At 51.5% G+C, this 16,661-nt stretch overlaps 3 protein-coding genes across 3 annotated transcripts; 2 read left to right on the top strand and 1 right to left on the bottom strand.

Moving 5' to 3' along the window:
- Window positions 1-3,063: 3,063 nt before the first annotated feature.
- Window positions 3,064-3,729, top strand: QC764_604810 (uncharacterized protein; the record flags this gene model as incomplete). The annotated part of the gene is made up of 1 exon (XM_062948990.1): window positions 3,064-3,729. One exon carries the CDS (start codon window positions 3,064-3,066, stop codon window positions 3,727-3,729), a length of 666 nt encoding a protein of 221 aa, XP_062797207.1.
- Window positions 3,730-8,818: 5,089 nt separating this feature from the next.
- Window positions 8,819-9,850, top strand: QC764_604800 (uncharacterized protein; the record flags this gene model as incomplete). The annotated part of the gene is made up of 1 exon (XM_062948989.1): window positions 8,819-9,850. One exon carries the CDS (start codon window positions 8,819-8,821, stop codon window positions 9,848-9,850), a length of 1,032 nt encoding a protein of 343 aa, XP_062797206.1.
- Window positions 9,851-14,563: 4,713 nt separating this feature from the next.
- QC764_0089790 (uncharacterized protein) lies at window positions 14,564-15,691 on the bottom strand (the record flags this gene model as incomplete). Its single annotated transcript, XM_062940906.1, has 3 exons — window positions 14,564-15,311; window positions 15,401-15,544; window positions 15,654-15,691. The coding sequence occupies 3 exons, from the start codon at window positions 15,689-15,691 to the stop codon at window positions 15,104-15,106; spliced, it is 390 nt and encodes a 129-aa protein (XP_062797205.1). The 3' UTR covers window positions 14,564-15,103.
- Window positions 15,692-16,661: the final 970 nt, after the last annotated feature.

Here is a 16,661-nt window from a genome sequence, read left to right as displayed (position 1 = left end):
GGCAACTGAAAACTCTGCAACGCCGTGGTCTTCATCCGATGCGGAGATCAGGAAGGAAGCTGGGCAACAAGGCAACCGGCCGTGGCCCCCTCGGCCACACCGGTAGATGAGATGGCCTGGCGAGGAAGAAAACGGGCAGGCGAAGACCGCGGACCGGTTCGCAAATCTAGAACCGGCTCGCTGGACCCTGCCGTTGTCTGTGAAGGGATCTGCGGTCTGGGCAGAGGGGCCTGGCCTCATCTGCTTCCTTCTTTCACGTTCTGCCTTCTTCCCCAGGAGGTAGTGCGTGTCCCAGATTGTCCCCCCATGACGAAGGCCGGTGACCAGGCCGGTAGCGTGGCCCTAGAGTACACCCTGTCTTGGTATACGTAAACCACTCGTCATATCTAGGGGGTGCCAGGGCTCAAAAGGCTAGATATTTCGGGCGGTTCTATTTCAAGGTCACAAGCCGAAAGGCGACGAGGCAGCGAGAAGATGTTTGCGGGTATGGAAATTCGGTCTCGCTTTTCTCGGATGGCAACACCATGGACTTGAACAGACATTCCGTGTGACTTCGGCGCTATGCCATCAGTCATGAATATGCCCCATGAGGCGATGGGCGGATCACGGCCCGTCGGCCGCTCACTTGTGATCAGCAAAACTTGTTCAAGGTGGGAATCCGGCGATCTGGGCATGTGTTACCGAAGGGGCCCATTTGTGTGAGTTCCCATGGAGTTATCCGAGCGAGGAGGTCGAGCTGCGCCGGTTGTGTCACCACTAGGGTTGGGGTTGACAGTGTCGCGGGTATATGTTCCTCCTACCACGTCTCTACCACCACCTCCCATCCCCTTCGGATGCCCTTCTGTCTGCCTTGTGGCTTCGGGATGGAAGGGCAAAGAACGCCACCTGAGAATTTGGCGCTTCATCTGACACTCAGGTGCTACACACACCGGCAGAAAGGTGGAATATTGCTGCTGTCAAAGCCGGAAACCAAAGGGTAAGTCGCTTTTCAAACCCCTTCAATTCAAGCATCCGAATCCTAACCTGAGGCCGCTTGTACGTGCCGTACCGCATTGGTGCCCTTTACACTGGTAAAGGTGTGGCTGAGTAGGAAAATAGCCCACGATAATTGTTTGAGCAGGAGAAATAATTCACCAGTGAGGGCTCCAATACCCTCCATTACCAGCGTCTGGACGAATAGCACATAATAGACTCGCGCGAGCCTCGTGCGGCTGCATCGTCCTGAAACTGCTGACGAAAGAGAGAGTTGCAATCGCAAGGCTTTGGCCGAGGCCTCCCCTTTGCTCTCTGCCCACCACCTCCTTGCTTGGCTGGGAAAAGAGGCGCAAAGTTGGCAGGTTGGAGGGTAGTGCTTATGTATGGAACTGGCACAGCAAGTAGAGATATGCGGCCTTTTGTGAGCTATCCATACTGAAAAAGAGGGAGGCAATAAGAGGGAGCATCAAGATGTGGATAGCAAGTGCTTACTGCGCCGCACAGCCTTGTCTCCAAGAGCAGGGACGCTGTCAAGCCACACTGGCGTGACCCCGTCGAAAAGGAAGAGGCGGAACAAGATATTGAAATGGATGCCACAGACGATGCGGCTGCGAGGTTGTGATGCGGAAAGGAGGACGGAACTCAGCAAAACAAAGGAAAACGCTCAATGACAGGTCAACAGCGTGCTTGGTGGGACGGTTCGGAATGTCGATGCAGGGAAACGGCCGTCGATTCGTCCTCAAGGCTCCGAGAAACGAACAATATTTGACCAAGGAAAGCTTTGATGTTGGCGGTCCGGCTCCGAGAGAGAATAAAGATACGGAAACACAATTGTGTTGTTGGTTGTGGTGGTTGCTACAATGCAATGCTGCGCGCTTCGCACCAGATAATCAAATGTGGACCCAGGGTTCTCCCACACGCATCGCTGATTGGCTGACATGGCCAATGGAGGGGGCTTAGGGCCCAGGCCTCCGGTTACCTCAACTTCTTCTACCAACCAACAATGTCAATGAGTGACCTCACATCGCGTCTATCTCGACAGTTTCGCAACAACCGCCGCACCACTGCCTAAGGTTACGGCCTGTCGATCTGCCGCAACCTCAATCTTGAGACTGATACTCACCTCTCACAATAGCTTGTGAGTTGTCCGTGGTTCCCCATGCCAGAGGCCGAGAACCAATGGATACTCCAGCCTCCAGCGGATGCCCTCATCAACTCCACGAACATGTTTGCACTGCCTACTTGAAACACCGACTATATCACAGAGAAATAGTTTCTCCAGTGGACCACATGCATGCTCATACCCGGATGTCTAGGACTAAGAGTCCACGACGCCAGGCATCAAGATGATCTCGAGCAGTCATCTCTCTCTAGCGTCGGTCAGTCGGCCGCCAGGATGCACCATCCTAGAAGCAAGTGGTCTAGGGCTAATGTACTCAAGGTCACTGACCTGTCTACTTGCTGACGTTTACCCCATATGTTCCCTCTTCCAGATAATGCCCGGTGTGGCTATGTGCTTTACAGAGAGCGCCTTGTCTTCTCACCTCGAACCCCTGTCCACCCTCACCTGCGGCTGTTACATAGTTACACCTTTGACATTACTTTCCACGCTGCAAAGCGTCTTGTAATGTTGTACCTGTATACCATCAGTCATGTCATTCTCTCTTTCTTTCTTTCTTTCCCGTCCCTCCCCGTCCGCCGACTACCTGTTTTGGGGGACCGCAGACCAGACCGGTGCCTGGGAGTCATTCCCATAAAAGACAGGCCTCTTCAGCCGTCCAGCCCTTGGCCGGGTCTCTCTCCCATCTCATTCGCTCAAAGCTACGTACCTTGCCTGACGCACTTACATGCACGATTGCTTGCATCTCCTGCAACCCGGAGCCTTCCCATAGTCACTGCCCCCCATTTTACTTAAATATCGAGGTTCCCACACCGTCTGGTCCCTCGACTTGACCGCTCTTCACCATTCACCTATCTTTAACTCAGTCGTCTACCAACACCGTCACCATTCACGCCTACAGACACATCCGCTCACCAGCAGCCTACATCAACATCTATCCACCACTGAGAGAGACCCCCGCTTCCTATATGTACGGCCCTCGAAGCAACAGAGTGCACTTTGAGTCAACGACACCAGGCGTCCCCGAGGTCCATATTCGTCGCACCCGGAGCGTAAATCGAGGACCTCGCCAGCCTCGCAGTCGTACTCGGAGTGCCGAACGAGTCCACACTCTTTGGGACGAAACACCAGTCGCCGACATGCAGGGCCGTGAACGCGGCGGCGGCGTAAGCCGCGAGACCTACGACCAGCTCTTCCGTGAGAACCACATCCTCCGAGTCCAGGTCCAGGAGCTAGAGGAGGACGTCCGCAAGGAGAAGGCCTTCAACTCGGAGCTTCGCCGCTCAGTCGAAAGCAACTCTGACAGCGAAGCCCGCAAGTCGACAAAGCTACGCGAGGCCCGCAAGAAGAATGCCCTTCTCGAGCTCGAGAACAGCAACCTCACGACCAAGATCCGGGACCTCAGCCGTCAGCTCAAGGACGCTCTTGAGGCCAAAGCGAGATATGTCGGCACTGAGTACGAGACCATGAAGCAGCAGGTTGCTGAGTGGCGCCGACGATACGATGACGCCAACCGCCGCATTGACCGGATGCGTGATAATCTCGATGAGCACATTGCTACCAACCGGGTGCTTCAGGCTGAGGTCGAGACGCTTCGGAGGGAGAATGAGCGGCTTCGGCGACGTCACCCTTGAACGGTTTTGGAACTTGAGGACAAAACCATTCGCCGATGAGGCGTGTACATTACGACAAACATTTTCTTCTCGGGCTTCTCGCGGTCATCAGCGGTTGTTTCTCTGAGCTATACATTGGATGCCGGCTTGATGGGGTTGAAAGAGTGAGTCAGTTCGCCGATGACTTGGCAACCTTGAATGCTAACCATTCAATCAGAAAACCAGAAAAAAAGACAACATCGACCTCAACATATCAAGCTTTCTTTGCTGCACCTCAGATTGTTTTCTCAACTTTTCCTTTACGATAACTACGTTTGGCTTTTTCTTACAACAACATATTTTCGGTTTTGGGTATTTTTTGATGGATCGCTACAGAATAGCACGAACATCCCTTTTTTTCACTTCTTGTACGAATAATGATAAGGTATCACGGTATGGGGGGGTTTGGGAATTGCTGCGGTTTGCTTTTGGACTTGTTTTCTTGGATGGTTTAGAAACGTTACAGAATTTGACGTATGGCAGCACGTAAAGATGCAATAGACGGAAGCAAACTTTCACGACAGCAGAGACAGGGAATGGGTGGGCCAGGGCAGCAAGAGGGATATGCCTCACAGCAGAATATGAATATGGATTTTTTTTTGATACAAATACTCCAACAGAACAATCGTCACACACAAAAAACCGGATCACAGCAGAGCCGAGGCAGACAGAAAAAAATAGACTTTTTTTTTTGGAGATATCGTACAACATGATCTATACACGTGGTTGGTGTTTTTAGAGGGTTTGTGAGACGTGATGAGTGGTTTTGTCTTTTCATGAAGAACAGAGGGTTTGAATCTTTACAGTATCGGTAAAGAGATGGGATTTGGTTGGTTGGTTGTTGGTGGTGGTGGTTACTCAAGACTGCTTTGCCGAACTGACAACCGTATTTGTTTCGTGTTACCGAGACACAAAAAACAGGACATATTAATAATGGGGCCAATATCAACCTTGGCTTCAACCCCTTCGGAAGTATGTTTCGATATGATATCGCAACGGAGTTTCTTGATCATGACAGCTGAGTTTGAGGGGGCATTCCGTCAAGGAAAATGGTTTAAACTGGTCGGTTTAGGCAGGCTCCAGGCAGGCAGAGGGGTTTTCCCCACATTTTTCCACACACCAACATTTCGAATTATGTCTACTCGGGGTTATGATTTCTGTATTTGCCTAATTATTATTTTGGGTCACTTCCCCAGGTGCGTGTGTAGTGGCGAACATGAGCTAGACTTCGGACTGTGGGTGAGTGAGAGGACCGCATGCCTTACACGCAATCTTCCATACCTATCTCAACACCATCCGGATAAGGGTACCGCACATCTGGGAATCCTTCCTGATATGATATGAATCCTTCCGTCTACACCTGACGGCTTTACCTTGCTTTGCGGTCCCCTTCCCCTCCCACCTCACCCCTAGAAAATCTACGTGGCCTCCCCCTCGCGGCTTCGGCTCCTCCTTGCCGGGGTCCTCGCCGTTGACTACGCCACAGATCCCCGGTCTACGTATGCAGTCCAGATGTCAAAATAACCGAAGCCGATGAAAAGCAGATCGAAGAGGACCAAAAAGACAGACGTCACGAACCAACAGCTCTCATCGGCTGTGCAAACTACCCTGGTTGAGGCTCAGAGTGGGGATCTTGCACAGCAGAAGGATTCTTGGTATGCATCATGCAGCGCCCTTGTGTCGAACGAGAAACCAAGCCCGCCCAAATCCCCCCTGCTGGAAAGGAGGGGGATTGACGAACGATGGCGATTGTGGAACGAAAACAAATACGAGATCGAGATAGCTTCACCAGCCCCCGTGATGAATGTTTTAGATTTCAGGTTGCACCAAAACAACTGATTTGACGTCGGAAGTACCGCCCGGGCCCGGAGAAGGGACCTTGCCCGTTGTTCCACGGGCAAGGTGAGACGGTGATACCCTCGCTCGCCTCACCTTGGACACAAACATAAACATGGCAGATTCCCCCATCCGCCTCATGGCGCCTACCTACGGTTAGGAACATACCTACCTACCTACCTACCCCTACCTTACCGGTGGGGTTTCTGTCGAGATTCCAGACCGGTAGGGCTATTCATCCGGTGTAGCTGCCGCCGCCGTCAGATCAAGATAGTATGGATAGGATGAGGTGACGCCTGGCCGAACTGAAACGTCTGCACCTACAGCCCGAAAAAGGGAAACCCACACCTCGGTGTTAACAAGGTTCCCTTTTTCGAACGTGCATACAAACCCCATAGTTTAGACCACTGTATCTCGCACGCGCAAAAAATACGCACCTGCGCACGCACTCACCTTAGCATCTCTCACCAACTGACCTGCTTCACCTTTATCTGGTCTATCTCCCCGAAATCAAAAAGTCCTACCCGGAAGCCATTACCCCCTCCCCCGCAATTTCACAGAGATAGATAGATAAAAACCGCCCGGAGGCGAGAGAGAGCGGAAAATCCCCGTGTCAACCACCACGGATACCACCCACCCATCATTCTACCCTCCTCCGGACAATGCTCGTTCATGACCGCACTCCGGACTCGGACGTAGCACTCGATAGCACTGTCGACAGATGGTAGATAATCTATCCCTCATGAACATGCTATTCCCTGTTATCCATGTCTCGATCCCCTTTGTCTCTTTTAGAGATAGATGTCTTGTTTGTGTCGTGTGACACATCTCGGCCAGCTACATTACATATCGGAGGATTTTCTGTGACAAGAACAGGGAGGGTGGAGTGCGCAATGGCGCTTTTTTGAAGTTACATACCCTATCTATCGCGCTCATATGAGCAAGAGGAGGTTCAAAAAGATGAAGGAGGGGTGAAGAAAAGTGCGGGGTGGGGCATGGTGATGCGGGGCAACAGTGAGAATCACTGCAGGCGCAACGCAACGCAAGGCATCAGCCGTCCGGCTGCTGCTCGTCGATCCCCATCCGTCCTCGTCGCAAATGCGCGCGCGGTTGGTTGGGAAGGGGAAGGTAAAGGTGCATATGTACATGAGAAAGTTAAAGAAACATTGGCTTGGCTTGAGTCAACCGGCAGAGAGAAGAAAGTGACCTTCCGGGCCGGGGTGGGGCAGAAGAATGTGGTGACCCGGACGGAGCTCCTGTGATGGCGGGAAGAAGAGAGTGGAACGGAGGAGTAGTTCCACTTCTCTCTCGGCGTGTGGGCGGCGGCGGAGTCACTGGTGGGTTTGATGGAGCAAACCCGTTTGGTGGTTCTCCATCGATGGTAGGGCTGGGATGGGGTTACGGGGATTGGTGATGATGCTTCTTGATCCTTCCAGGTAACCGTGCTGCTGCCGGCAAAAGAGTCACAGAACCCATGGTGAGCTGAAGCGTTGCGTACGGATGTAACATGGCGCTGGGTGAGTGATCACTCAGGAGGGAAAAAAGACAGGTATGTGCTGCGGGAATCTAGATCGTGGGTTGTTATCAGATGGTGTGATTTGGAGGAGTACGGAGGACGGAAGGAGCGGTATCAAGTGATGGTGATGTCAAAGGTTGGGCAGGAGCGATGGTTATGGGGCACATGACGGTATATCGTGATGTTTGATCCTGTTTTGCCATCTGGACAATCTCTTGTTGAATCCGATCAACTGGTGATGGTCTTTCCCCTGCTATTGCTTTGGGTGGAGCTCAGCCCTATCCATTTCTTCGAGAACAAACAGGGGAGCCCACACACTCGAGCGCAGGCCTGGCAGAAAACGGTCAACTGACCATGGCGGGTCGGGAGCTAATCAGAACACGAGTCCTCCATGAGACTGCAATCTGAAACACACAAAAACAAGCAGAAGATGAAGGGGAAAAAAGGGCTACATGGAACGCATAAATGTGGACATCCTATAACCGACAATTACGGTGACTCACCGTCCGTCGCGCTACTCCATGGCCCAACACCACCAACAAGCGCGCCCTTTCTCCTATTTCTGGCTTGTGGCCGTCTGAGCTCTGTGGTTGGTTATCCCAAGACAAAAGTGCAATTCTTCGTCGCCGACTTCATGATCACAAAGAGACTCTCGTGCGCCCGCCACGACCCGCCGTACCCTCCTCCCAGTGTCGTGGTTCGCCAGACGGACGGTGCGACCGCTTGATATATGGTGTGGTTTTTGATATGGATGGGAGAATCTCCACACACACGTCCCGCAAAAAAGGGAAAAAAAAAAACCCTCGGTGTAAGGAGACATTCGGACTGGAAGCTTGGCATGCTTGGACCTTGTGTGACAGGCAGAAGAAAACTGCCTTGGTGACAGGCAGAGGCGCCGGGCTCTGGTGGTGGTTCGCAAGGATTCCGGAGCACTGCCGCACACCATCTCTCGTCGCCTTGCTGATTGAGCCACATTCGAACACGGATTTTTGTTGTCTGAATGCCCAGGACTGGCTAGTACCTAGGGTGAGCGGACGGAGAAGAGGGGGAATAAAATCTCACTGACATAATCCACCACCATTTGCCCAAAAGCGTCAAGTTTGAGTTGGCAGCCGGGCGGTGCTCCGTCGCGCAGTCGATTTGTCCAGTTCAAAGTCCAGTGGTCCTTGGATTCGTAACAGGCGCGAGGCAACAGCGCCGGACCCCTCCCAGAGCCTCCCTCCCTTCTGATTCTTAAGAGGAGAGAGGTGTGTGCGACGGTGAGAAATTCGGCCTTTTCATTCTTCCTCCTGCACACCAAGCGAGATTTTCGTTCCTGACCTGGGGCTAAATCTGGTTTTCTTATACCCTCATTCTCGGTTAGGCTCTTTAGTGCTCTTTATCGTTGAGGCCCAACCCGACTCCGAGACACCACCCATTCTTGGTCTTTTTCTAGCCTTGGAGCACTTTTGTTCCCGCCCTTCCGCCCCTTGTCCAAAGTACCCCCTGGTCTGCCGGGGCCGCCTGTGCCATCTGTGCCATTCGCCCAATTTCCCCCCCTTTGGCCCGTTCCCGCGCACATTTTTTTTCTCACTTATATACCCCCAAGTTCCAGTCGGGCACCTCTGCAGCTCCTCCCACGCCGACGGTCAAATCAACGCACAACACGATTTTTCAAGCTGCTTTAGCCTTACAGCCTTCTCCCCCTTCCAAGGGCATCACCGAATAACTGCCGTCGCCATGAGCAGAACAGTCCGCTGGGGCTCGCCCACCGAAGGGCACTACGAGCATCAGCGCAGCGACTCGGGTGTGGGTTCCTTCAGCGACTGCGAGAGTCGAACCTCCAACACCGACCGCGACCGCAACTTCTTGGCTTCTGGCTACGAGGACAACACAACCATCTACCAACTGCAGCGTGCTCTTGAGCAGACGCGCCAGCAACGAGACGACTTTTCCAAAAAGGTCGCCGAGCTCGAGACCACCGTCCGTCAATTGCGCAACGAGATTGAGCAGAACAAGGCCCATGTGCGCGCCGTCACGGACCAGAATGAGCTCTTTACACACGAAAAGAAGACGCTCGCCGAGAAGAACAAGGAGCTCTCGGAACAAAACACAGCGCTTCAGGAGCAGCTCGACGACACGATTGAGAAGCTGAAGAAGTCCAATCGCAAAAGCACCGTCACCAGCTCGCCAACAGCCGCCAGCTCCACCACGTCCGAGTCCACCGAGGACAAGAAGCCACGGCGCAGCGCCAGCAAGCGCAGACCTGAGAAGGAAAAGGAGCGCGACGCCGACCGCGAAAAGGAGAAGCGCGAAAAGGAGCGCAAGAGGGAAAAGCGCGAAAAGGAACAACACCGCGAACACGAACGGCCTGCCGAAAAGGAAGACGACACAATTGACCGCCTGCGCCAGCGGTTCGACAAGCATCGCGTTGGCGACGAGAGCGACGCCAAGAGCGGCAGCATTGCTTCCTCCAAAACCGCCCGAGCAAGCCGACCGACAAGCAGCTATATCGAGCCACTGGGTCTCAGCACCCCCAGACCACAGCAGACTGTGCCGCCCTCGCCCGCGCGCCATCATTCCTACACGGCCCCTGGATACCCACCCTCGACCACGTATGCCAGCATTCGCGAGCCATCCGCCTACGCACAGGGCGCTCAACGGTCCGCTCACCCCCAGGTCTACATTGCCAGCGGAGAGTACGGTTACGAGGAGGAGGAAGCTGCGTACCATCCACATCAAGTCAGGACCGGTCGCAGCGAGCGGAGGTGATGTGCTGACGACAAGTTCGGTTGGTCCGGAAACGCGAATCATGATCTCCAATCCCGATTGTTTGGGTCGTGCGTGCACTTTCCGATTGGCCTGTACCTGACGATATGTCGCAGAAGCCTGTGGTTGGCGCCCGATGCTTTGCTACTTTTTTTTCTTCATCTCTTTCAGGGTTGTCAGCTCTGATCAGCCCCACGCCTCACTTACACGCCCCTTACCATCCAACAACACCGTCACATTGTCCCGGCGACAACTCATCTCTGGTCAGCTGCGGCTCTTCCTGTTCACCTGGAGGCCGCCGCTCGCCGAGTTCAATTCCTTCCGTCTTACATCAGCCACACAAAACTACGCGCCAATATTTTCCAGAATCAGCCCCCCACAATACCTTTTTAGCTGACTGGGGCTGGCTGTGCGGGTCGACCCGGCTGCCCAGAGTTCACATGGCGCTCCACTTGATTCCGTCATTGGCTGAGTGGAGATTTTCGGGAAGGGCGGGTCGACAAGGGGGTTCATCAAGCTTTTTCTCCACCACCACCACCTTTCCTAACCCTTTCCCACGATCTCCATCATCAGGGACCCTGGTGTATTCAACGGCTTTTTATGTTTGTCTCAACATCACCACAATTTTGCTTCTTGGCCTCTTTTTTTATGAAGCAACTGTTTTGGGAATTTTTGCACATTTGGACATGGATTTTTTTATACCCCTATACCCCCCACCCTTTTTTTGTAACATCATTTTTTGTTAAAAAGTTTCTTGGGCAACCTCCTCATGTATTCACCATTTTTTTGTATCACAAGGGTTGGAAAGAAAGAGAAGGGAACGAACGCATTCGGGTAAAATTCGGATGGGATAAAAGAGGGATCATCAATCATCATCATCATGATCATTGTCACTGTTGGGGATTTATATAGACCGTTTCTTTGGATGTGCAAAGCGTTAGATAGACTCTTTTTTTTTTTTTTTTTTTTTTTTTTTGGTGGAGGGGAAGCAACAAAAGATGGATTTTTTCGTGGATTTGAAGTTGTGTTTATTGGGCCTCTCAACGGGCTTTTTCTTTGTTGTTGTTGTTGTTGTTGTTGTTGTTGTTGTTGTTGTTGTTGTTGTTGTTGTTGTTGTTGTTGTTGTTGTTGTTTCTGTTGTTGTTGTTGTTGTTGTTGTTGTTGTTGTTGTTTCTGTTGTTTAATCTTGTTTTTTGTTGCGAGTCCTGGGATGGATGTTAAGGGTCTATGTGATGATGGATGATGATTATAGATGGACAAGAGGAGGGATGATCACTTGCATTTTTTGGGATAGTTTTGTGGAATTTGAATGGAATACGTTTTTGAGGAGACCCTACCGTGCTGGATGAAGTGTCTGATGTGATGTGATGTGTTTTGACTGAATGGTACATGTTACATTGTCTTACATATCGTCCTTGTTTCTATTGTCATCCCAGAGTTGTCCAGTGTTCGTAAATATACAAGAACATCCGCTAGGTCTTCTCTTCCTCCCCTGCTCTTCCTCTGTCTCGTTCCCGTAACCTGAACCCCAGTCGATAGCAACCTCTATCTAACGTCCCGATTAGTGCCACTTGGTCGATATTACGTAAATTGTGAAGATGCAAAAGTAAGGAGTAGGATGAGCAACGACAACCCACAACTAAGGTCCAGATACATGACTTCAATGTCCAGGTGAAAGGTGACCCGCACAAACAGCCCAGGAAAGTCCTGTGGCATAGCTATCTTCATCTTTTCGACGACCAAATGCCCAAGCTAGTTCTCGTGTTGCTTCAGCCTCACGCGACCGTCTTCCCCCGACCACTAACTCGCAGGTGCCGAGTGGTTCTGGGGAAGGCCGCAGTAGCTGCTCAGAGGGCAGAGCGTCGGGAGGTAAAGGAGAACTTTGCTGGTTTGATAGCTTGCTTCGCCCTTCCCTACTGCCAGCTGCTGTAGCCTCATCGCTGGGGAGTCCCGGTTGCTGGAGCTGGTGGGATACAGGAGGACCTGGCAAGCTGGCGCAGGTAATCAGGAAGACAGGCTACGGAAAGTATTTGTCTCTCTCCGTCTTGAGTCAAACGGAAGGGTTGGTGGAGAGAAAGAGACGGTTTGCTGTGTGGAAAACAGATTTTATTGGACGTTGCCAACCACCCCCCCTCCCCAACGCTACTACCAGTTGTCGGGGTCGACTTGAGGGGAAGGTAAATTGGCTAGCGCTTTTCTCGCCCTCACACCACGACCGGATGAAGTTAGCTCTCCTCCGGTTTTCCCAAGCCAGTGGTGGCAGCGGAGGGTCGAGGGGACGAGCCTATATGGCTGGTGAAGGTGGGGGGCCTGGTGAATTGAAGATGGTCTGGGAGGCAAGGCAATTAATTCTGCAAAGTACGTGAGTGAGGTATTTGAGACAGGGGTAGGAGGGTGTTGTTGTTTTGGCCCTGTGCTGCAGGTTGCTGAACTTGGGTGGCGGATTCCAGTGGTTAGTGAGACAGAGTTACTGGAGCCGTCCTGTGCTTGGAGTTCTCATGAACTCTATAGCCGGCGGTTTCCGGTCCAGTGTTGTTCCGACGCAGCTTTGCTTTGGGCGGTGTTGTTGGTCGGCGACCTGAAGGCGATCTGTCGGTGAACGTTCCATCTTGACTGTGGTCATTCTGGCATTTTGGTTCCGGATGGTGGGATGGAAAGTGTGAGTTCATATACGAGAGGTGGACGTGATGGAGGATGATTCTGGCGTCTCATCTACGGCGAAACCATGCTCCAGCCCGCCATGTGTTCGATAGTGTGAAGGGTCTGGTTTGCTTCCGAGGCACAATAGCACGGCTTCCCAGCGGGCGACCGTCTCAGAGCTCAGGCGATGACCATACCGTAAATGTTTGAATCTCTTGTAATGGTCGAACAGTGAAAGAGTTCAAGTTCAAGCTGACGAATGGTCGCGATTCTGACAAGCTGGATAAGGTACGTCAGGCATATCGCCCTCCTAACAATCTACCTTGACCTTCAGCAGCAACAACTTGTGGTAAGGTGCCTCGGTAGAGAGGCTATCTTCATCGAGAAAGAAAAATTCCGCAAGATAGACAACGTATTTCTTCATCCCTGCTACTGCCGAGTCTTTCTTAGCGGCACATTATGGAACAATATGGCACGCCTCAAAGATGCCGGAGTGAGTGGCAATGCACTGAGAATGATCTAGCTTCTCTGGAGGCTGGCCAATTTGCCAGTTTTTTGATGCTTGAGAGGTACCTTGTCACAGCTGGTAGCCAAAGCTGAGCCACAGACCGCAGCACATCCCATGTAGTTGACCCTTGGTGGCTGGGGATATGGACGTGGTGTTGTTTGAGTAGGTAGGTGACCGTGAAAGTACGATGTTCAATTTCCAAGTCGGTGTAAGCGTCTTGTTTCTTGCTTTCAAGCTTGGGTAAGGTCAAGGACCACAAAAGCGGTAAGGTAGATAAACTCGAATTGATAGGGTAACTGAATATATACAAAACAACATAATGGCCATCGTGTGCGTGTGTCTGAAGATCTGAGCTAAGCAAAGAGCAACAGAAGGGTCGAACTCTAAAAGACATTCGAGCCCCCGGTGGTTGTTTGGCAGGGATGTTGCCGGTCGACCCTCGAACTCGGAGAGCCCATGACTGAAATTGACGTGGGAAAAGGTGCAATTACTGGACATATTCTGCCTCGACAATTTCCAGTTCCCAGGAGGCAGGTATGTGGGATCCATGGTGGTAGCAGAATAGCTGAAAGTAGGTAGGTATACGCCAAACACCGCAGATGGGCGCCGGAGACAGGCGGCATGGCACTGTTGCCGTGGAAGGACGGAAAGGCGAACTATGCCTGAGGGTAGCAACGCTTCTTGTAAACACCAGGTACTTGCTTTTCACCATTAAATTGGTTCTTTTTGCCCTTCCACAACTAGTTCCCAGCCTACAGATCGTTGGTGGTAGTCGCGACGGGACCGAATGGAGGTGGGATAAAAGGCGGCTCACGCTGCTAACCAGACTGCGGATCGGGGATGGCATCAGGCTGATGATCCTGACGGAGGGAGGTATGGCGAGGTTTGGAAACCGGGCAGGTAGGTGATAGTTCCGTTGTTGACCAAGTCAGGGAAAATAGATGGGGAGAGTCTCTCAATCAGGCGTTGGTGAGTCTAGAAAAGACCAAATCTGAAGGATTCTGCTATATATATGGACGTGGGTGAAGGGGTGACCCGAAAGACAGAGCACTGGGCTAATCGTGCAACAGTTGTTCTCAGAGACCCCTTGCTGAAGATTCTGAAAGATATCGCTCCGTTTTCAGGCAGAGGAGAAATACCATCGAGGCAGTCGGGGCTAGGACGTCGGCAAGAGGGTTTGCGTGTCGAATGTTGGCTCTTGACTGAAGGTAGGAGAGCCGGTCCCGGGAGGTGATTTGGGGGGTCCCAGTCAGAATGTTTTACCTCTTTCCATTTCCGGGGTTTCAACCCTCCGATGTTGCGTTGTCCTTCTGCGGTCTAACTGAGACCAAACACCGGCAGCGCCGAAGGCTCATGGAAGGTGTAGGGATATTAGACATGAGCTCAAACAGGGCTCCGGCACGTCGAACATCTATTCCATTGTGAGCCAGTTAGCTGATATGTCCACAGGTAGAGCGCAAATCATTAGGTACTGGGCGGCGTACCATGCATTCGACAACTGCAAGAACCTCTTGCTGCCGCATCTGAATATGTGATCGGGTCTCTGAGTGGCCCAGATGTTTTTGCCGTCCTCGTATGAGAGCCGGCGACGATGAGGTGTCGTCTTTGCGAGGTTCCAGTTGCCGGCTTGGGTGGTGAGTAAAAGACACCGAGGTAAAGACGAACGGGAAGTTGGTAAAGTAGGTAATTATATATATAGAAACTAAAGGTGAGAATGACAAGGCATCTCATGAATTAGATTAGTAGCAAAATTCCCTGCTTTGTGACAATAAAAGGCCTAAAGTTGCTGTCAGAGTGCTGTTCGGTATGTCGTTGGCAAAAGAATGAAGTCTAAATAAGTCGCAGCTACCATTTGTTGCAGAAATCCATAGGTGTCCCCGAATAATGCGTAATGATGTGGTATATTGACAAGAACAAAAGATGTACGAATTGTATTGGGGGGTTTCTCGGGTTTTGTGGGACAGCAACGCAGTGATCTTCCAGATTCTTTGGCGGAGGAGCGGAAGTGTAAATATACAGGTTCGGATCCAGGAGGTGATAATCCGAGCCGTGCCCCAAAGGTCAAACCGCAGCAGGTAAGGTAGGGTAGGTATGGGGCTATATGATGTCTAAACAACCTGAGACAAGACACTAAGTCGGACGTCGGAAAGGTTTTCTACGTATACACTCTGCTTGGTGCCATTCTTGGTTCGTCTAGTGCCATCTACCATCTGGCTTTGATCAATGATGGCATCAAAGATCCGAAATGTCAAGACGATGAAGACGACGAGGTGACTAGACGGAAGCCGTCGGGTTTGGCGGTCTTGAGTAGAAAGACTGTCAACAACAAGAAGGTTAGCTAATCTGACTACTTGAACCTTCAAGTTTGATGGAAGACCGTCGAGATCATTGTTCAGGACACATACCAGTCTTCACGTCCCTTCTTCTTCAGGGTAGTAAGCTGCGGGTTGAGACAGCACCAAGATGAAGGGAACAGCACCACGGAGTCCTCTGCTTCGTTGCTTTCCAGCTCAACAGCACGAAGGCTCCCGGCTCTCCAACCAAAAGCCCTGCAGTGTTAGGTATCGGGATCGTTTGGTCAAAGCACTAGCCTAGGTAGGTGAGGTAGAGTGACGTGCAATCTTTTTTAGAAAACTCCAAAGAATGAACAGAACAGACGCCCTGTATCTCTGCCCAAACTTCGGGTTTCCGGACATAAAGCCGCTGATTCCTGCCTCCGTCTCGTCTATAATCATAAGCCCATGGATCTAGAGCTGGTATGAAGAAGGTTAGTAGGTAGGTGCCCTTCGTAGATGGAGGATCTTGAAGGGAGGACATGATGGTGAAATATATATAAAAGACTAACCACGCAACTGGTAGAAAAGACTGGAGGATGTGCTAACTGATAGAGAATTGACCCGACCTTGTATTCGACAAGAGGAACTGATCTGTCTTGATCTTGGTTGAAAAGACGGCTCTGTCGCACAGTCTGTTGCTCTCCTAGAAATGGACGAGTGCTTATCGCCCCCACTTGAGATTCCTTCTACATGAAGATATGGTTGGCACAACGCCATGCCCAAAATGTACAGGAGCTGACATCGGGATGGTGGAATACCCTGGAAGACGGCAAACCCAAGTGAGGTACACCAGGGAGTCATGGTGCATCCTCATGGGTAGGTGCCGCTCAGTTGACGTGCTGCTGATTGGCGTGAAATCCAAGAGTAGGTGGAAGGACTCGAGGAGAGGCAAAAGGTTCTGCACTGGCGCTCTCAACTGTGGTTTGTCTTCTGTTGTAGCCGATGAAGAAAGCGGTCGAACGGTGCAAAGACGTGCTCGTGACCAATTACTGTGAGGTGGTTGATGAAGGAACTGGTTCGTTGACATCTGTCTTTCTGAGACAGAATCGTGGTGAAATGGATAGGTATATATAGGATGAGTAGACGGATATTCCAATGAGACCAAACTTCGATGTTGGAAAGAATGAAGAAAATGTTGACGAGCAAGGAGCAGAGTCACCACTGCTTTATACCTGCTCTCAGCTGTCAGCGCAGAATCTGCATCAAGCATACCCGAACCATTTGCCAAAGCAAAACCAAACTGATTTCCCCACAAAATCCGGACTGTCAAACACTGCAGAAGCAGAAACACTTCAAACCCAGACAAAGAGGTCTAGCAAAGCCCACTCTT

The sequence above is a fragment of the Podospora pseudoanserina genome, chromosome 6, assembly GCF_035222485.1.
Source record: "Podospora pseudoanserina strain CBS 124.78 chromosome 6, whole genome shotgun sequence".
Classification (NCBI taxonomy): Eukaryota; Fungi; Ascomycota; class Sordariomycetes; order Sordariales; family Podosporaceae; genus Podospora; species Podospora pseudoanserina.
The sequence above is the reverse complement of the archived record's forward strand: the minus strand, read 5'-3'. Positions and strand labels throughout refer to the sequence as shown.